Raw genomic sequence first — 22,800 nt, forward strand, 5'->3', positions numbered from 1 at the left:
CATCGCACCATTTGATAAAATTAATATTTAGGATGCAAAAGAGTAAATGGCCTACCTAATGGTAAGTAGTCACCGCCGTACATAGACTTTTGTAAATATTTATATTTACTTCATCATCATCATCATGTCCAGTGTTGGCTGTAGGCCTCTTTCTCAGCACGCCATCTGGTCTATATTCGACCCGCGACTTTGTCAATCTACGTACTACTTTATAACTATTTACCAATTCTTACATCTTTAATACGTCAATGTTATTACATTGAAGTTGAAGCAAGGGAGATGAAAATGTAATTTTGTCGGTCGAATCACTTATGTAGGTGGTGTCTGTAATTATACGGATGATTTATATCTATGTCACTCTGTAGTGCAACAAAGTATATTTGATAAAAAGCTATGAACGAGCACAAAATGCCGCAGCCATTTAAATACTGGATGACGAACGATGCGGTCGCCATGATTATGTTTTTATAGATACACTACTAAGTGTGTATAATATTAAAATAACAGAAGAAGAAGTTGCCAATTTTTTCTCTTGAATAGATTTTAATTATTTGAAGTATTTCTAAAAGCTGTGTCGTTTATGGGTCTGTACCCCCTCGTCTCAACTCGTGAATGATGCATCGGCACCCTTAACGACCCGACAACTCGTGTTGTCGCGGGAAACACACTTGCGATAACCCAAACATCATTCGTTTGGGTTATGTGTTAAAGTCTATTTATATTTAATATTTAAATTTCTGGATAAATTGAATTAACGGATTAGCTTTGCTTATTTGTTTTCAAAAAAATATACTCAACCGAAATGTCTCGGTCGAAGTGAACGTCAACGTATGCAATTGTCGTAATTCTAACGCTCTAATCAATTGATTTAATATAAATTATTTACGCGTTTTACGCGATGTATGCGTTTCACATTCCGTCTACTCAGAGGAATATCTTGAGGCTCCTTAATTAATCCGTGCGAGGTTTACGCTGCAACACATTGCGCCGCCGCCAGCATCTGAACATCATTTATAATTTATATTTTGTAATTAAATTAAATTGAAATTTACATTTCTTCTGTGTTTGCTTCTTTCGTCTTCTTTCTTCTGCAGTTAATTGTTGGTTGAATAACGCAAGCGATTGTAACTAATAATTTCTATGTTATTTGAAGTGTTACATTTAGCGGGAATTCTGAATATATGCTTGATTGATGATTCGGTTTCGCAAACCCGCTTCTCGATCGTATTGACTGTTTGTATTCTATTGGTAACGCACAAAGGTGAAGTGATGTTTGTCAAACTAACGATACGACAACTAACTAATTATACGAAACAGTGAACATTTTTTTGTGCTCGTGTATAATCCTAATGACGTCCACTAACAACGTCTCACTAAATCTTTAGGCTTTATCATCAGATTAGCGGATGGTACCATAATTATTGTATTGTTATCCGAATGGTACCAGCAAAGATTCAAAAGTATTCAAGTCGATCGTTTAGGAAAATTGAATTAGTTTATAATTTTGTTAAAGAATAAATATTTATAGAGAAGTGAAAATAGATATGACTTGACTTTTACTTGGTGGTATTTACCCAAATGGGCTCGCACAAATCCACCACCACCACCCACTCATCACATTCTCTATCGCCAAATAACAATACTTATTATTGTTGTGTTCCGGTTTGAAGGGTGAGTGGGCCAATGGAACTGAAACAAGCACGAGACAAAACATCTTAGTTGATGGCATTGTAAGGAATGGTTGAAATTTCTTATAGCGCCAATGTCTGACCACATACAATCAGGCGGCTCATTTGCCAGTCCACCTTCCTATTTTATAAAAAAAAGGAAATGGGTGAACAGCCGGCCGAACCGTCCATATTACGTCGGCTATTTATTGTTAGTCTAACTGCAATTGCCAATGTAATTGTAACATCTGCACTTAACAAAGACAGTGCGAGTCCGGAATGGTATTACCGACCTTTTATTACGAGGGGATAATTAAGCTCCCTGGAAATAAAAATCATGAAGGCACGTAAAACGTAACACGTAAAGTCAATCAAAATAAAAGAAAGATCGCGAACACCTCTCTATGGAGTTTTGTTGGTTTGGTTTGAGAACAAAAAAAAACGATCTTTATTGAAATCGATACTGTGACAGTCGCGTTTTTTTCAGAACCGAATCAAATCCGATCACATCGGATTAACCTAATTTGAATGGTCATTTTACAAAATGAAATTAAATGTAAAGTTATAGTAAAATGTACATTCCGAACTACAAACACCCTTCTGCTATAATATATACTATGTAGTAAATATATAAGCGTCACGAGCATCGTGAATAAGGAATTAGATCGATAGGTAATGATGAATCTAAGAGACCGTGCCAATTAATGACACAACACCCACATTTAAAATATATGTACCTAATTTTATATATTTTTAATAGATTAGGGAGCCTAAGAACAGTCGTAATATTTTCACATTTTTTTACAAATTCACTTGAGTTGAGTCGAGCTCCAATTGTAATGTGAATGTATCCGAAGGACTCGCTCTTGTAACTAAAAGTTAAAATAATCATTTTCTACAGTTACACATATAAACTATTAGCATATAACATTTAAGTTTCCGGCTAGCTTAACATGTTATGAAATTGTACAAAGACATTCTTTGTTTATAAATTTTTCTTAAAAATATACTATTACTAATAAAAATGCCTCGTTGGGCTAGTCGCTAGATGTAAGGCCGAGGACCCGGAGGTCCTGGGTTCAAATCCCAGGTCGGGCCAATAAAAAGTTATTGGGTTTTTCTGTCGAAAATTCTCAATAGCAGCCCGGAGTCTGGAAGTTGAAAGTGTGTACACTAGCGTGCCTCGGAAAGCACGTAAAGCCGTTGTTCCTGCGCCTGAACTCTCTCCGGTCGTGTCTGATTGCCGTCCCATCGGATTATGAGAGTTAAGTAATTGAAAATGCATTTGTGTTTGCGCACACACTCGTGCGCTATAATATGTCCTGCACAGTTGGCTAATCTCTCTTGAGATTGGTCGCCGCGATCGAAATCTGTCCAGAGGACCTTACTAATACAAAAAAAATAAATTTTATAACAAAATATCCATATATGAGAAAACTAATCAGGGCTTAGTAAAGCAAAGAAGTAGTCGGCAGAATATGAGGAGAAGGGGAAGTACTGTTCATGCGGAAATGCTTATTTATTAATATCAGAAAGTACCACTCGGTGTCCGGGCACCGCGCGGGCGATCCACTGTCAGCGACTCACTAGGTCGCTTATATGCGTTACGCAATCAAATGTACTAAAGGGTTTTAGTGATCGGCAAGATGATAGTTTTACGAGTATGTAGCGTATAATTTTATCCCTTCAAATAAATCGTTATCGCTTCAAACAAATGATTCTGGATATATATATGTAAAAAAGTAAAGTAAAAGCCTGTTAACCTCCCATGGGGCCTCGAATTCTTCTCCCCAAGAGGAAAAGAGATCTTATTTCACCACCACGGTAATCCAATGCGGGTTTGTGGGCACACGTTTGGCAGATGCCTTGGTTTCCCGTTATCCGTGCTATTTTTTATCAATGGCATACAAACATTCGCCAACTAACCAATTCGTGCGTGCTGTACTAACGCATCGTACAACGCGCCCCGCGTATTTCTTCACGCATTTATTATTATATCGTATAATATATATTTCTAAAACTACTGGTTAAGTAGTAAAAATGACAAAAAATGCTCAGAAGAGTCTCAAGGCGGATTCTGATGAAAACTAAAAAATACCGGCATCATTTACATTAAAAAAAATCTAGAGAAAGGCAAGCCTGTATTTTGAAATGGATCATTTTTTTAAAACGGTTATACGTTATCTATAATTATTGGAAATTCTTCTAAATGATTTATAATTGGGTTAATTTCATTCATGTACGAGTATAAAGTAATACCGAGTTGTCAGTGAAAGTTATCGATATTAGTTTTTGCGTCGCCACTACTTGATTATTCAAGGAGCGAGGCCACGTTGGCTGCGACACGCAATATCAGTATCGCTTTGTTTACTTACACATCAGGACCACGTATTATATGCCGCTAACAATGCAACCGAGATAAGAGCAATCACAACTAAAGCAGACACAATCGAGTGCGAGGCGGAGAGTTCCGTGCCGCGGTGAGATTAAATTGTAGATCTGGAGAAAGAGTTCTGGCGTATCGATGTCGTAGGATTTAAGACGAAAATGTTTTGAAATGTAAATCTCAAAGTTTTATAGTTTGATCTTCGCATTTTACTTCTATATCTATATTTTCTGTGAATAGTGCCACAGATATTTTTAACTCTGTCAAATTATATTTTGTTAAAAATCATTAATAACTAACGCATATATATATATGTATGTATATTACTTAGCACAAGATTATATAGATGATAAAAAGCGTGTAGTTATTCGTTGTATAAATCAAACAAGTATTAGTTAGTATTTATTTATTTTCAGACTGGATATTTATATAAAAATGAATCGGTGATTACTTACCATCAGCTGGTCTCGCTCTTGCTCGTCTTGTAACTCTTAATTGTCTTCCTGTAATTGTAAAAAGTATTGTAAATAATAAACAAAACCTACCTAAATGGTTTCGATGACGCTTGCTAGGTCTTCGCTGAAGATAACATTTATTTTATTTTTATCATATATTTTTATTAACTGAATCAAGGAATCGTCTATCCCTTGAACGAACTCATAACAGGAGTGAGATATTAAGTTATTAAATGCTATGTTCAGGCCAATCCGCGGCATGGGTGCGGTGGTGATGGGCGCGGGTCCGGCGCACGCGTGCTTCTTCGCCACCTATGAACAGAGCAAGCACACGCTATCACAGCTCACCAGGCATCGGCACGACCACATCACACACGGTACGTACTGCGTCCATCAAATATCATGTACGTGTGTACATAAGAATTACTTGCTTGAAATTTTGTTTTGTTTCATTAATTTTCTCAAGCAACATTAAAGAGCGGGTCTTTCTTTTTTTGAGGATAAAGTTTTTCTTCTCTAACCTAACCTAACCCGCTCTTAGAGGAGGCCTTAGCCCAGCAGTGGTCATTCACAGGCTGTTACCGTAAAAAGCAAAATTGTTAATCATTTATTTGATTTTGCAGGGATAAATTTAGAAATAAAATATTACGTATAACAACATTATAACTCCAAGGTTTGTGTCTGATCAAAAAAACCGCACCGCTTCTTTCAACGCATTTCCGTTCTTTTATCGAGGTGTACGAATGTGTCATAGTTTAGAATAATATAAAAACTGCTTTGTCACTTCTCATTTGTTCGTTTAATAAAAATGCAATAACAGGAAAATCACGCTATTGAATTCCTCATCTCTTTTTTTTAATGAAGAAATATAATATACAGATAAAATGTTTATGGTTGAAATTATTTAAAATAGAAATGCATTTGAATGAATCTTGAATTTTCATTGGCTTGATGGCGAACCATAGATATATAAAGTGTGCACGTTTTTTTAATAGAGTAGGTGGACAAGCATGTGTGTCCCTTGATGGTAAGTGGTCACCAACGCCCATACTTACTACATACTTTACATTGGCATTGTAAGAAATGTTAACCATCGCCTACATCGCCAATGCGCCACCAATATTGGGAACTAAGATGTTGTAATTACACTAGCTCACTCACCCTTCAAACCGGAACACAACCATACCAAATGCTGCTGTTTTGTGGTAGAATATCAGATGAGCGGGTGGCACAGACGAACTTGCTCTGCACTACCACCAGTAGCACGTGTGCGTGTGTCATTGAATTCGTCCTGAGCTAAGCCCGAGCCGGACGTGGTGATGAGGTGTTGGAGGGCCAGATACAGCGCTTTATATCTTTAAGTACTCAATAACATCGACTCACATTGGGGCAGCGTGGTGGATTAAGTAGAAAACATATTTCTCAAGAGGAGAGGATTATTAGCTCAAGGTGGTGGTAAATCTATAGGCTGTTACTTTATACGTCGTAATTGACTTAATAACCACAAATAATAAAAACTTTTCAAAAAGTAGCCGTATTTATGTATTAATATTAATGTTACAGGTTTATCAGGCTGCCTGGCGTCGCTCGTCCACGACGCCGTCTCAAACCCCGCCGAAGGTAAGCTTCGATAGCACACACGCGTCCTCGCCCTCGTATCTCGTATCGGGGCCGGTACACCGACCGTTAATTATTCCGCTGCTACTTTATTAAAACGCACTAAAACCTCGTTAGTGCGCTGCAGTGGGACTCGGAAGGTTCGCGAACAAATTGTCACAATGAGAAGATGATTGGCGGCTATTAAGTCGTTCGTGTGGAACTAAATTGTCGTATTCGTGTCGTTCCGTCGGAGCACATCTGACAGAGAGTTTCCTGCGCCCGTCGGTTCTGGTTACATGTAATTCCGTCTAATTATATTGATTTATACGCGTGAGCCATCTCATTACCGAGCAACGTGAAATATAATATGTCGTCAGCATAGAACGCTGTAGGTACTACATATACATGGGACATAACGCAGCGCTCGGTGATAATAATAATAACAAGTTTATTTAGAGTACAGGTTACGCAGACGAAGTAAACAACTAAACAGTTATAAATAAATAATCACACAAATTATTTTTTAAAGCTTTTTTTGGACAACACAAAAATAACTATAACCAGGTGTGTCCTCGTATGAGAGATTACCCAGTGAGCCAGCGTTTCCTTTACGCAGGCAGAAAAAATTACAATTTTAATCCAATTGTAGTGAAGAATGACTTGATACAATTATTAAGAGCGGGGTTGCTTAATGTAACGATCATACTGCGGGTCTCCTCGTCGGTTCGTCTGTCGGTCGGGCTCCGTGTTTATAGATTTTCTTTGAAATGAATCTTGTACGTGTTTGTTGTATCTGTCGGCGGCACTTCTCCACGGAATGTATTTGCGAGTGCTGCGTCATGCTGCGCGCGTATTGTTCACTCGTGTCCTTTATATTTATTTATTAGAACTGCAGTTGCTATCGTTAAGAATAGACTTTCCTGCGGGTTTTTGTACTCGTAAGCGAACATTTTCCTCAAACCCACTCCTTAGTAAGATGTTGCTGCACATATTGTTGAGAGTGATCGTCACAATAACGCATTTACGCGTGTCACCGCTATTCGTATTTTTGTGAACATTAAAATAATCAAGTAATTTTTGTAATGTGATTATTCAATATCACAATAACATGTGTATTTTATTCGCGTACACTCTTACAAGCACTTTTTGTTTCGTCATTTTATAAAATTAAATTAATATCAAGCTACTACTGATTCGGAATGTAGGTTCTACCGCGAAGATCCGGCAAGAAACTCTGTATAGTTAGGTTAACGTTCCCATTAAATAACGTAGCCTAACATATGTAAATTAAATATAATTAATAAATATATATACTGCCTGAGCTATAATATATATTATAAAAGTTTTATTATCAATTGTCAATTATGAGAGCTAACCGAGCAATAAATAGAAGTATAACTCTGTTATAACAATTGCCGCGAGCGGGCAGGTCCTGTGTACATTGCGTGCGATTGTTCCCGTATATTAAGACTTCTATAGACAGTTACCCGAGAGAGTTGCTGTGCGAAATCTCTCGAGTGTATTCTATAATTACATTCGTTAGGTCGATGCGATGTCACTCATACAGCTCGACAGTTAATTACGTCATCTACCCTTTTTCCCTTTGGTCTTAGCGTTTAGTTTGATTGCTGATTAAGAGGAATTAAATAAAAAAATTCAAATGGTGCTCTGAATGAAAAGTAAATAAAGTCACTAGAACGAATTAATTTATTAATTGGTGGATGATAACCAAAATTGATGCCGAAGATGAAAGAGAAGAATCCGTGATGGCCCAGTGGTAAGAACGCGTGAATCTTAACCGATGATCGAGGGTTCAAACCCGGGCAAGCACCACTGAATTTTCATGTGCTTAATTTGTGATTATAATTCATCTCGTGATTTACGGTGAAAGAAAACATCGTGAACCTGCATGTGTCTAATTTCATTGAAATTCTGCCACATGTGTATTCCACCAACCCGCATTGGAGCAGCGTGGTAGAATAAGCTCCAAACCTTCTTCTCAAAAAGAGGAAAGGAGGCCTTTAGCCCAGAAGTGGGACATTCACAGGCTGTTACGGTTACGGTTACGGTACCCAAAATTGGTTGATATCACTATCTAACGAATATCACTATATATATATACGAGATACAATTGTGTTTGGAATATTTATTGTAATAGTATCCTTGTTTCGCTTCCTTTTAAAGCTCTCATTTACATACATATACGTCTCGAAAGCGCGGGCGCTGCAGAACTGTCGCGCAAGGAAAATGATTTCCATTTGTTTAGTAGTTACAGGCATAGACTTGATATATAAAATAGAGTGTGTTGGAGATTAAAACACTCTCAGGTAGCGCAATCCAATCAATATATACTTTATTCAAGTAGTCTCTGGCGAGCACTTTTTAAACGTCATTTTACAAGATTAACTTAAATGTAGATCCTACATAAAAAGTGATTGTATTTTATTTATGTATCTTGCCCAAAGCGCGCTATTTTAAAGGAGTTTGAAACAAAGTCGAAAAAAACTTTTCTGGATTCGTTCAATTTCTCTCTTTATTAAAAAATGTTATTATTGTCCATGTTGCTTTTTGTCACTAATTTAGGATGTATGCTTTGATAGATCCGTTAAGACGAAACTGCAAACGAAGTGATATAATATCATGATAATAATTAATTAAATCGCTAATTAATTAATATAATGTCGTGGGATGAACTCCTAGATTCCCCGTACGAAACCGCGACGAGTGGCTCGTGGTATGCAACCGCAAACTAGTAAACGTGCGTCGACGGTGAACCTCCGCCAAGCGCAGGTTAAACTGCGGAGTCAATGAATTACTTAATGTGTGACATAATTACTTGTGTAAATGTGACCCTGGCCTCGCTCACGAGTCGCGGCCCGCGCTCTATCGATCTGTGACGTCATTTAAACTATATATCAACATATTAACAGGTGAATATCGAATTTACGTAAAACTAGGGAATTAATTAGCTTTGATATAATTGAAGTATTTGTGACATAGAGGTGTACGGTATGCTAATTTCGATAACACGTAAGACTGGTCCTAATTAATATGGATCGCGCTGAACCCTAGCGCCCTGTCGTGTATTGTTTTTTCAGTGTCATTCTTGAGTTACCATGCACAGGGTTCCGCTTTCTAAAAACGGTAGTTCCGTATTATCTTCGTGTCCGTCGGTCTCGTCTAATCCAGTTGAATGTCGTTTAAAATAGTCGAAAAATCTTTATTAAAAAAAAGAAGTAAATAATAAATAAAAACTCTTTTCATAAAACCTAAAATTGGTTCAAAAACATTATTTTAAAGTGACTTGACATGTTTGTAACAGAATGTTTTCATTTGAAGGGGATCGTTCAAACGAGTAAATAATAATGTAAGAGTTCAAGTAGCGCGCCAGACGTCGAGTGTTTCTTATGTGTTGTTGTTAGACGCTGACCGGCGACCGGCGCCGTCTTCGGTGCAGGAACACGTGATAGATAACGGGTGACGTAGATCATGTAAAAGTTAATCATGAAAAATATATTTAACATGTATAGGTTATTATTATAGAGTCAACCGCGCGTGCAGATACCCCGACGACGACGCGATAACGTATTTTATGAGGCGTGTAATTGTATTATTTACATTATAAAGTAGTGCTCAGCGAGTGCCGATAAGCGACACATTTTCCTCAGATACGAAACTCTTCGAAGAATACCTACTTGAAGTCGAACTGATTACTGTCCGCGCCGTCTCTCTCTCCGGGCACCGGGGACGGCGCCGGAGACTGCGGGATGTTCGAATCATATGACTACCATTTTATGCGTCAGCGTCTTAATTAATATCACGATGTGCAGTCGCGGTCACATTGCTTACTCTACTGACATACAATCTAATTCATTGGATTTATTTGATGTTTTCTTTGTGCTTATGTGGACAAATATTTGTTTAATTTATAAGAAGTAATGTACTGATACCGGGCAGCCCTTCTCTCTTGAGGAAAGGGGTGCAAGTCTATTTCATCACGCTGGACGAGACAGTTCTGCCCCGCGGATACATGAAACCTTCACCTACTACTAAAGTTAAGCTCATAAACCACCATTGCCCACTTCTAAACCAGGTCCGCCTGAATGATAACCGCCGAACGTTGGCTTAGATCGCGCGTCTCATCCATTCGATCGATCTCTCCTTTCCTTATATCATCGAACGCGACTTGTTCCGATGTGACTACATCACTTGCCACGGACTGTCACAAGTGACAGTGTGAAGTGAGTTACTTGTTTTGTTTGCACAGATTGTTTCGTTATATTGAAATTTAAATGTATTCTTATTTAATGGACAGCAAGCAACAGAACACAATGACGATGTTGATGTTTATTAACAATATTATTACAACAATAAAATGTGATTAGGCTAATGTATCGGTCGGATGTTGTCAGTGACGAATAATATTATCCGTGTCGAATAGAACGTTCTTATACCGTCATAGATTGAACATTTACATTTTAACAATTGTATGACAAGTAACGAGCAGCTCTCCGTAGTTCAAGGCCGCGGACTGACTCGGTGTCACTTGGCGGCTTAGTCGTTATTTATAGACCGCGATATCGTCAAAGTACGTATTACGATATTCAAGTTGGACTTTAATGACACGTGTATTACTGGTAAAGCCCAGCAGTCGTTGTCTTGCGTGTTTATAAATACATATGTCACGGCGATCGACTGAACGGTATACAAGTTCATGTGTTGCAGCGCCACCCAGTAGAGATTTAAAAAATAGTAAAAATATACCAATGTGCCTCCATGTTCATTGTGATCGGTCAAACAATATTTGTTTCAAAGAGATGTAACATCCACTTATACTTGTATTGTAATTGCGAAAGGAACTCTAAAAACCATTAAACTGTATTTGATGAAATTTGGTTTGTAGAGGGAGAAACGATGCGGAATGCTGTAAAAGTCAAAAATGTGTCCGAAATATATAATGTATAGAACGAAGTGTACTGATCGAATGCGGAGTCCGGTTTGTATTATATGGACGGGCAACCTGACGGGACGCCAGAGTCGTGAGCCTGATGCGCGCCTGTAATCGTGTCATTCGCGATTCTGTATCATTAGTATGTATTTTGTCGTTCTGCGTACACAATAGGACGACCGACCGGACCGGAACCGATCGATAAACTTCACTAATAGTGGATGTTTATTGTCGCGATACTAAACGTTAGCGCTCGACCGACGGTACACGGACGGCAGTGCGCGTGTCAAAACAATTCGAAGCCCCTTTGGATAAAATAATTCTGTTGTCTTTTTTACATGCATACTCTAACATTTGTACTATTTTTAAGTGGAAACTTTATTGGTTTATGATTTAGTAATAATTCCTTAATTCTATGTAATAACACACTGTATGTTTCCCAAATATAAATAAAATAAAAATAAAATAAAATACCGTGGGAACTGATAACTGAAGCGCCAATGTTCTGTAATATATAAAATATCTACATCAAATAATTAATAACTTGAATCCTAACAAATTCGTGGTATATTTTATTACCTTTATTATGAATATTTGCCATAACTTATCTTAGTCGGGTGGCAGATGCTGCGCAAGAGCAATTTCCTAACGCGGAATTGGTGTTTTTGGGGGACTTTAATGCTCACCACGAATCCTGGTTGAAATCCCTCAAAACTGACCATGCTGGAAGGACTGCTCATGCTTTTGCTCTCACACATGACTTGACCCAACTGGTTGATCAGCCCACCAGGATCCCAGACATTGATGGGCAAGCACCTTCTCTACTGGACCTTCTGCTGACTTCTCACCCGGTGGAATATCAGGTTGTGGTTCAGGCTCCTCTTGGCTCTTCGGATCACAGCCTTATTTCTACCAGAGTGCCACAGGCCGAGCTGCCGTCACTAGCGGTATGCAAACGTCGCGTTTGGCACTATAAGTCGGCGGATTGGGACGGTATGCGCGATTACTATGCGTCGGTCCCTTGGAAGGAACGTTGCTTCAGTGGGAATGACCCGACAGCTAGTGCCGCTGCTGTTGCTGGCGAGATCATGCTGGGAATGGAATACTACATTCCTAGCTCAGATCTCGTCAGTAGGAGTACGCGTAACCGTTGGTTCACTCGTGAATGTGCCGATGCTGTATCAGCTAAGCAGGCGGCATATCGCAAGTGGATCAACGGCTGCATTAGCGGGGCATCTAACATTGACTCACTGAAAGCAAACTATAATAAAAATTCCAAGTCCTGTAGAAAGGCATACACGAGAGCGGATGCACAGCGCATTGTACAGATTGGTCATGACCTTGTTTCGCATCCTAGGGGCTCCCGTAGCTTCTGGCGTCTGACCAAGTCTGTGCAAAACAATTTCTGCCAACCTTCGCTGCCACCGCTCAGAAATCCGGACGGATCGCTAGCTCACAGTCCGCAAGAGCAAGCTGATCTCCTGGCTAAGCTCTTTGCCGACAATTCCGTCATCGATGATTGTAGTGCACTGCCACCTACAATACCTGCATGTGGCCATACGATGCCTGACATTAAAATCAGGCAACGTGATGTGCGTGCGGAGCTGCAATCACTTGATGTACGGAAAGCTAGCGGCGATGGAATACCAGCCATAGTGCTGAAGAAGTGCGCAGCGGAGCTGTCTCCTGTGTTAACGCGCCTGTTCCAACTTTCTCTCTCTTCGGGAAGTGTGCCGGAGGCTTGGAGAAGAGCTAATGTGCAAGGGGTTCCCAAAAAAGGGGATCGGTCTGACCCGGCAAATTATCGGCCAATAGCTATCACCTCAGTACTTTGTAAGGTGATGGAACGGATTTTAAACAACCAACTGATCCATTACCTAGAAGATCACTGTCTAATTAATGATCGTCAGTACGGGTTTCGACCAAAACGGTCCACAGGTGATCTTCTAGCGTACGTAACACACCTCTGGGGTGAAGCTATCGACAAGCATGGAGAATCGTTGGCTGTCAGCCTCGATATCTCTAAGGCTTTCGACAGGGTCTGGCACAGAAGTCTTCTCTCCAAGCTACCGGCATATGGTCTGCCTGCTCAGCTATGCACCTGGATTGCCAGCTTCCTACACAAGCGTAGCCTTCGTGTTTTAGTAGATGGTTACGCTTCACAATTCTATGTAGTGAATGCTGGGGTCCCCCAGGGATCTGTGCTATCTCCCACACTCTTTCTTTTGCATATCAATGATATGCTCTCCCTTGGGAACATACATTGCTATGCAGATGATAGTACAGTGCATGGTGGATACCACGGACAAGCAGTGGCTGGGCGGGCGGAAACTGAGGAGAGGCGGGAGAATCTTGTCATTGAACTCGATAGGACGTTAGATCTCATCGCCAAATGGGGCTCTGATAATCTTGTTGAGTTTAATGCCAAGAAAACACAGGTATGCGCTCTCACGGCGAAAAAGTCAACATTTTCCCCTCTTCCCTCCCTCTGTGGTACTCCGCTGGTGATGCAAAGCAAAATCGCCATGCTGGGGATTGACGTTCGCTGCGACCTTAGTCCAAGGGATTACATCGAGGCTGTTATAAAAACAGCTTCACGGAAACTCGGAGTTCTGAACAAGGTGCGGCGTTTTTTCACGCCACAACAACTGTGCCTGCTGTACAAAACACAGGTACGGTCTTGCGTTTAATATTGCTCGCACCTTTGGGATGGCTCCGCTAAGTACCTACTTGAGGCCTTGGACCGGTTGCAGCGACGTGCCGTACGCATTATTGGCGACGTAAAGGTCACAAACACCCTTGAACCTTTACAATTGCGTCGTGAGATAGCAGCACTGAGCGCTTTCTATCGACTGTATCAAGGCGAGTGCTCTGAGGAATTATTCTCTCTAATTCCTGCTTCCCCCTTCCTTCTTAAGTCCACGCGAGCTGGTTCTCGATGTCACCGCCTAACTGTGACATCAATTCCATCGCGAACAAAGAAATTTGGCAACTCCTTTCTTTGTCGCACTTCCAAAAAATGGAATTCCTTACCAGCTCACGTATTCCCCTCCTCTTACAACCCGGGTTCCTTCAAACGAGGCGTGAAGAGGCATCTTGCGGGCCGGCAAGGCGAAGGCGGCTAGTGCAGAACGTTTTTCCCGTCTGTACTGGCCGTCGTCGCGTTTGGACTCTACTACCACTTACCATCAGGTGGAGTAGAGTCATTTGCCCTCCCGGCGATATAAAAAAAAAAAAATAAAATAATTTAAACTTATACTGATATTTTATTGCTGAAGCTAAATTATAGTTTGTTTATTGGCTACGACTTTTTTAATTGTTAATCAACAACAATATTTTCAAATTGTCCGTAATCCGTAACAGCCTGTGAATGTCCCACTGCTGAGCTTGAAGGCCTCCTCTCTCTTTTTGATGAGAAGCTTATTCCACCACGCTGCACCAATGCATTTTGGTGGAATACACATGTGGCAGAATTTCAGTGAAACGACACATGCGAGTTTCCTCACGATGTTTCCCTTCACCGTAAAGCACGAGTTGAATTATAATAACAAATTAAGCACATGAATGACGATGTCATACCTCTTCTTCGTAATTAATAATAGCAATCAATTATAAATCGTATTGATTAAAACAATAAATTACTATGTTCAGATCAAAATACATTATTCTTAAAATCAGGACATATCAGTTTTAGTACATATAACTTAATAATTATTTGTAAGTAATTGATCTCTTAGAATATTGATGTGCGCTAAATATTGAAATAATAATTAATACTTAATCCCAGTTAATAACGTAATAAATACGAAAGTCGACTATACTCTTAGTTATAAGTACTAAAACTGATATGTTTGGATAAAAAAAAATTAAGGGTGGTATTCTACTCGTTATATATTCACGCGAAGACCTTAAAATCCACTAAAAGACCGGCTGTCATCAATTTTGATTGCTGATTCTTACATTACAGGCACTATAAGTAAGTGTTCCTAATAGAAACAAATACACTGAAAAATTATAATAAAATGTTAAAAAAATACTCGATAATTTCTGTACAAAAAGTAATGATAATGTGAAATGAGAGCCAAGTTCAATATTATGATATTTGCCTTGGTTGTTGACTTCAACGACAAAAGAAGTGAGATCTAACTGGGTGCCAAGTTCAATGGTCAGTCTTGAAATTTATTTATAACAACATAAAATATTTTATAACAACTTAAAATATAATTTCTTCTTATAACATAGGATAATATATTGAAGCCTAAGGTCTGACTTGGCTGGTTTTCATATACGAATTATATTATAGCCTTAGCAAGTTCTAAAGCTTCTTAAAGTTCTTATTTTATTCTTCCGAAAGTTTGGCTTGCTGGTATAAACCTTAGCGTAGCCATAGAACATAGGACTATTCCATAACTGTTTTAGTAGGTACTTGATAATAAATGTATGTACAATTACTACATTGTTTCCGATCTAACGAGTGTATCGTTAAATAGTCTCGTGATAACTTATCTCCGAGCTGTCGACGAGCACGAAACATGACTTCGATGGTTTTAGAAGATAATGGAGTTAATTAGACGCAATTCAATTCAACTCTGCGAAGTTAGTCTCAGGTGATATACAAAGTACAGCGGCATTCGTACCGTAATCGTGCAGACATTGAGACACACACACGATCTTTGACATACTATTTGAGATTTCTTCTCGTGTTAAGATATCACGTATTTTTTTAGAGCAATTAGCCTTTAAAAAAATCTTGTTTATATTATAAATAAAGACGATAAGAAAGAAACTTTTAAAAAGTTTTTTTTTTTGGAATTTCATGAGTAATTATATTTTAATCAAATATTTCTTCCAAATCGATATCACACTTTTTGAGATAATATATTTTGAAGACGCTCTAGATTAGACCTAGTCGAGAAGGTGAGCAACCAGCGACCGAGACTACTGACACTCGCGTCGTGTGTCGTAAAGCAGCGATATGAATGCTCACTGACTAATAATGAGTCAAACTCAATACGAAATCCCGGCTAATAAATATGTTTACACGTATATATATATAGTACACTGCCTCGACTCCGCACAATGTTTTTTCAATTGCAGCCCGAAATTTCAATATACCGATCGATAAGATGAACGATTACTCTGTGACGATAAATTGACCGGAAATTATGAAAAAAAAAGAATAAGATACAGGAATATGCAGTCACCTGAGACTTTTCTCATTTATAGTTTTGTCCTATTACTATCTGACTGGTATTGGTATCCGACCTATTATTTCTCGGACTCCGTCGATGAGAGACTCGGTCTAACAAAATATTCTATTTTTCCTGAAACTATATGCTAACATAATGCGAATGTCCAACATCAATCAGGGGCCAGGGTGATTAGTTAACGTACTTAAACAATACTGAGTTTCGTAAATAAACATTTTTTCTGTCTTAGTTCCCGCTTTAACATATGGGTATTTTTATTCAAATCAGTCATTTGGTCGAGGAAATATTTCACCGTATTTAGAGCACCTTGTTGTACAAAAAGTTCATTTCCACCCACTCGTCAGATATTCTACCGCAAGACAGCAGTACTTGGTATTGTTGTGTTCTGGTTTGAAGGGTGAGTGAGCCAGTGTAATTACAGGCACGAGGGACATAACATCTTAGATGTTACCTAAGGTTGTTGGCGCATTGCCGATGTAAGCAATGGTTAACATTTCTTTCAATGCCAATGTCTATTGGCGTTGGTGACCACTTACCATCAGGTGGCCCATATGCTTGTCCACCTGCCTATACTATAAAAAAAGTTCCGCCAACGGTTCACGGTATCGATTGTGTCGTCCTCGGAGATGCTCAGCTCGGTAAGGTTTTTTTCTGCGCAGTAAATATCCTTAGCGAAATATTAAATAATTGTATTAATTTTCGATAAAGACCGCGAAATAGCGAAAACGACGCTATTTTTAATGATAAATCTATGTACACATTGTATTAAGATAACAAACTAAACATCAGTATAATTTGCAGACTGAAATTGAATAGGCCTTCAACAGATAGTGTTGAATGCGTAGTCTTAAGTGCTAGATTACATTTTGATGAATTTTACTGTCTTACGATTGATGGTAAAATTGCCAATGCCACTAGCATTTACAGCCTCGATCACCTGACGACATAGCGTTTGTAAAATTCGACTGTTTTGATAATAAAGTCGTGTGATTGCAGTGGTGAAGCAGCGGCTACAGATGTTGAACTCGCCGTACCGCGGCGTGTGGGAGTGCGCGCGACACGTGTACCGCGCCGAGGGCCTGCGCGCCTTCTACCGCTCGTACGGCACGCAGGTCGCTATGAACGTGCCGTTCCAGGTAACGCGAACTACTCTTGGCGACAACTATTTTTAATATAGTTCTTTAATAATAAGAACACAAAAGAGGAAGTGCAGAAGGTAGTATAGAAGTAAACAGAGAGCACTGAAGTAGACTGACGATAACGTTAAGAATAAACGATTACGGTTTAGTAAAAGTAAAGTTAGAGCCAGAAGTCTTTAAAGATAAGGTATCCAGCTGCTCCACGCTGCTCCTATGCGGGTCGCGTGTGTCCGACACTTACTACCACCACGCCGGGTACGACGAGGTACGACCCGCTCGTCGCATATCTATCGCCAACTAGCAATACTTATTATTGTTGTGTTCAGGTTTGAAGGGTGAGCGGGCCAATAGAGCTACAAGCACGAGACAAAACATATAAGTTCCTAAGGTTAGGTGCATGAGCTAGTGTAACTACAGGCTCAAGGGGCATCTCGGCTCCCAAGGTCAGTGACACATTGGCGATGTAATATTCCTGGCGGTTAATATTTCTCACAGCGCCAAAGTCTATCGGCGGCGGTGACCACTCAACGTCAGGTGGCCAATTAGCCGACCGTTTTCAATAAAAAAGTAACACGAGTGGAAAAATTCCATCCGACATTTAAGTCACACGCAATAAGTAATTTTCACAGTCGAATCGTATCGTTCACGGGCACCACGATCACGTCTCTGCAAGGGTGCGGAGGCCACAACGCGAGACGTCCGCCATACCGCGCTAATACCCCGACACGTCGCAGGCGCTGCACTTCGTGACGTACGAGTGGTGCCAGTCGCGCCTCAACCCGCGGCGCGCGTACGAGCCGCGCGCGCACCTCGTGGCGGGCGCGTGCGCGGGCGCGCTGGCCGCCGCCGCCACCACGCCGCTCGACGTGTGCAAGACCGTGCTCAACACGCAGGAGGCGGCCGGCGCCGACGGGCTGGCCGCCGCCGCCGCGCTCGTGCTGCGCGCCGGCGGGCCGCTCGCCTTCTTCCGCGGCGTGCACGCGCGCGTGCTGTACCAGATGCCGGCCGCCGCCATCTGCTGGCTCACCTACGAGTCGCTCAAGCACGCCCTCACCACGGTGCGTCCCTGCGCGAGCGCCGACGGCCCGCCGGCCGACCGCGACCGCGCCGACCGCGCCGACCGCGCCGACCGCGCCGACCGCGCTGACCGCGCCTCGTGCTTACAGTTCGGGCTGACCGGCGACGAGGGAGGCGGCGCCCCGTGCGGCGCTCAGGGCGGTACCGGCTCGGCGGGGGGGCCGCTGGCAGGCTCGGCGGGGGGCCCGCTGGCAGGCTCGGCGGGGGGCCCGCTGGCCGCTGCCGCGCTGCGCCTGGCCGCCGCCGACGTCCCCGGCTCGCTCACGCGCACGTAGACGGCTGCCGCTCCACGACGATCGAATACGCAAAAACAATGTTCATTGTCCGGCGCTCAAACGTAACTCCGAAATGATATTGAAGATGTTATTTTTAAATTAAGCACTACGTGTATTTTATACTTTATTTAGGTTTATCTCGAGCGAGTGACTTGCGTCGTGGCTAACTTGTAGTACGCGATCGTGTGATAATATTATATACAAGCGCGAATGCGATATTTTTCGAGCGAACGAAATCAAAAATAAAAATATATTTACACGAAAAAGAAGAAAAATTGCAAAAATATTCGTAAATAAAAAAGCGTATGACGCGACGTGCTCTCGTGTGTGCGTCGCCCATATTTATTACTATATTTAAACATTTTGTAATTAACAAAGCGAGAAGATAGTCACGAATCTTAGAAATTGTCTTTCTATTGATTTGAACTGTCGGCTGCACGTCGTGTTGCAGTCAGTAGACGTGAGCGACGTCGTCTCTTCGTCGTCAAACGATATTACGATACCACAGATGTGTCGTGTGTGTGGGTTCCGCGTCAAGACCAAATTAATGACAACCCTGAGTCAGTGTATTACGTGTAAAATATAGTGCGTGTACGTGTCTCGCGTTTGTGTGCGTGCCTGCGTGTATGTGTGTGTCTATTTGTGTGTGTATGTATGTTAGTGTGTGCGCGTCGGAGCGAGAGAGCTGTGATGTTTGTGGTTAAATTATGGTAACCATCGTCTAAGTGTTGATAATAGTGTTAAGGGCTTGCCCGATATTTTTTATTGTATTATTGTTTAGTTAACCGCAGTGACTGCATGTTACCGCTGCCGTACATACATATATTGAACCAACCCTTAACGCATGTACGTGTAGTCCGCGCCTCTGACATTCGCGTCTAAAATCACACTAAATTGTATGTATTTTAAGAAAAAATTATAATAAATAGTCGTCAAAACAGTATCCGCGTAAAATTTAAATTGTTTCAAATAGTTTGTTATTATCAAATGAGACGTAGTGCTTAGTCGAATTGTACATAGAGTGGACGGCCACTATAAACTGCGCGTCTCAAAGACGCAGCACTGCCGCGCGGGCCGGGGGGGGGGGGGGGGGACTGTTAGACTTTAATTAAAAATTTATCAAACCTTACTCAAATGGAAGTGTCGGTTTCGACTGAAGCCTGTAGAGAGCCGTTTTGTTAAACCGAAGGTCTCGTGTTGTGTCCACAGCTGCGTGCGCTCCGCTCTCCGCCCGCAGCAACTTGCATTAGTTACCGACGCGACGTCTATATCAATGCAAGTCTAAATTGATTAGTGTAGGAATCCCATCAGTACCGTGCGAGTGTAACTCGGCTCCGTGGGGGGGGGGGGGGGCGACTGCGACCCCGACGTCGACTATCTCGGCTTCTCACTCACCTCCGGCAATCTCAAGGCTGTGATTTGACTGTGTCTCCCCCGCGGAGCTCGTCGGAGAGAGTTGTCGATGTAGATATATTTTAAACGGTGACGGTTTCTGTCCGGCTCTGGCCGACCACGTAGTGACTCACGTACAAATCGGTACCTAAAATATTATCGAGGACATACTGTCCAAAATTACGAGTACATTTTTATTTATGAAGATAAAAATTATGAGTTGTTTATTAATAAATTGGTTAATATTTTATATTTTTAATAATATATTTTTTAAATATACAACGAGAGATTCAATCTTCGGGCATTACTACGATCGTCCATCGCCGCCGATTGTCTTACTATCCTCCATATTATATTGTTTTGCACGTGCAAAGAAACGAGTGAATCGTTCGTATTAGTAAATAGATATATTGTATATTTGTTGGAGCTGGTGCGAGTCTGCCTTGCGAGTGAGACGCAACAGAGTATCTGTGTCGCCCACACCTGCCGACGGAGCGCGAACGCTCGCACGCCGACGCGTGTGTGGCTGCGACTCATCGTGAGGCAGAGTTTATTATTGTTTGTGTACATTGCTTTTACTTGTATTTGTTATGTTTATGAGTTGTATAGATGAGTACGAAATTAAAATTTATAGTTTTAAGAGTTAATTGTACAGGACACGCACCAAGTGATTGTTTATTTAAAACGTGAGAGAAAGAATAAACAGTTGGACAATAAAATGATCTCCGTTTTTTATTCTCAACTACTTTATTGGCATGTAGTGTGTAGTGTTTACACCGTTCATAGCAACCCAAGCGACCGCTCCGGTGGGCGTCCCGACACTTCGGTGTGGCGTCGGGTGCGACATGTTCTTAGAGTTCATTTTGTGTACTAGGATCGAAAAGTACGCTCTGAAAAACTACCATTACCGCATTACTGTGACATCAATTCCATCGCGCCAAAGAAATTTTGCAACTCCTTTCTTTGTCGCACTACCAAAAAATGGAATTCCTTACCAGCTCACGTGTTCCTCTCCTCTTACAACCCGGGTTCCTTCAAACGAGGCGTGAAGAGGCATCTTGCGGGCCGGCAAGGCGGGGACGGCTAGTACAGAACATTCTTCCCGACTGTACTGGCCGTCGTCGCGTTTGGACTCTACTACCACTTACCATCAGGTGGAGTAGAGTCATTTGCCATCCCGGAGCATATAAAAAAAAATTACAATATATATTTACGCAAGCAATTAGAATACGTTGTTAAACGTACGTAAATGTAGATATGAGATAGTAAGTTTGGATGACGCACTAGGTACACAGACGTGGGGGCCGTGGACAAGTCTCGTCGCAAACGAAAAAAAAAAACAAAAATTGAAACCGATCTCGAAAGTAACGTTACGTGTCGAATGCTTCGCTACCACTTGTGATTATACTTCGGAAACGTTGCGTTTGTATCGCGACTCAAACGATACGAAAACGTTTCAGTATTTATTCGATTTACTCAAACAACACTAGTTAACGATTTAATACTGGGCTCTTATCGTTCATAGCGATTAGTAATTTAGTCGTATCGATATTGTTCGTACCGAATGTACGTAGGTACGTTTGTGCCTCGATCTTGTGTTGGCTGGTGGGAAGGATGCAGACGCAACTGGTTTTTGTCCATATTTTTTTCTTTGGTTCTTTGGTTGTTGACGCTAAAACTATGTAAAATTTCAGAGATATCGTCGTTCATGTTCACATATTGATAAACGACTTTTATCAAAAAAAATAAAGAAGTTTCCTCAGCAAACAATGCTATCTCGTGCTTGTTATATAAAATATGAGACAATTCATTGATATATATAAATGACCTGCTCCACATTAATTGGAGCCCCGAGAGACCTCTATTCGCTCCAGACGAGCCATCTGAATACTAAGGTTATAAAGCAATAGGCAGATGGAGTGCGCGGAACGAACGTTTTTGTGGAGTAACTTATCCTCGCTTGCAGCCACGATACGAATTATGTTATTTGTATAATCAATATAATTGTGGTTATACAAAATGTTGCAGTAAATAACCTGTATTGCTACTATATACTATATGTACGTATCCAACTTCGTTAAAAACTCCCTCCCTTTGGAGCTCTGAGACTGTAACTAAAGACTGTTTCTAAGTCTGCGGCGTCACCCCGAAGTAATATACAAAGGAAGACATGATGCTATGATATTATCCAAAATAGGTATACTAATGAAGCAGTACAGACGTCCGCTAGCAGCCTCATTTTAAACGTTGCATTTATCTACAGGGTGACAGGAAATACGATACGTTCCTCGCAAGAATAACAATATTTGAAATTTTGTCAAATTATATGTACTGTGTTCCAAACTTGGTAGATTCAGAGTTATTAAAAATTCAAGTATTTTAATTAAAAACCCCATATTTGAAGGGTTTATTGTTTTGTTATCTGGTAGGCTAATCCTCGGAAAATGCCCAACACTATAATTAGCTAGAAAAAACCGCTATTTTTTTAAAGCTGGATAATAAAGTGCTTTTTCGAGAATCGTATCTTTAAGGTGAATAATCAAATATTTTCATCATTTCACATGATTGAGTTTTTAATTAGATTTAATTATAATAATGATATCATCTTCATCTCTCAGCCGAAACACGCAGACGTCCACTGCTGGACAAAGG

General features: G+C 40.8%; 1 protein-coding gene across 4 annotated transcripts in view; it reads left to right on the plus strand.

Moving 5' to 3' along the window:
- LOC126778345 (mitoferrin-1) overlaps positions 1-20,870 on the plus strand; it is a 32,471-nt gene extending 11,601 nt beyond the window's left edge. For 2 of the 4 annotated variants that reach the window (XM_050501848.1, XM_050501851.1), the window contains 5 exons: positions 4,755-4,885; positions 6,072-6,128; positions 17,262-17,401; positions 18,139-18,462; positions 18,571-20,870. In XM_050501848.1, the coding sequence (XP_050357805.1) occupies positions 4,755-4,885; positions 6,072-6,128; positions 17,262-17,401; positions 18,139-18,462; positions 18,571-18,756 (838 nt within the window). In that variant the 3' untranslated portion in view covers positions 18,757-20,870. Of the gene's footprint in view, positions 1-4,129; positions 4,227-4,754; positions 4,886-6,071; positions 6,129-17,261; positions 17,402-18,138; positions 18,463-18,570 lie in introns of those variants that run through there. The other 2 variants (XM_050501849.1, XM_050501850.1) reach the window with 2 other exon arrangements.
- The last annotated feature ends 1,930 nt before the right edge of the window (positions 20,871-22,800 follow it).

The sequence above is a fragment of the Nymphalis io genome, chromosome 25 (genome assembly GCF_905147045.1).
Source record: "Nymphalis io chromosome 25, ilAglIoxx1.1, whole genome shotgun sequence".
Taxonomy (NCBI): Eukaryota; Metazoa; Arthropoda; class Insecta; order Lepidoptera; family Nymphalidae; genus Nymphalis; species Nymphalis io.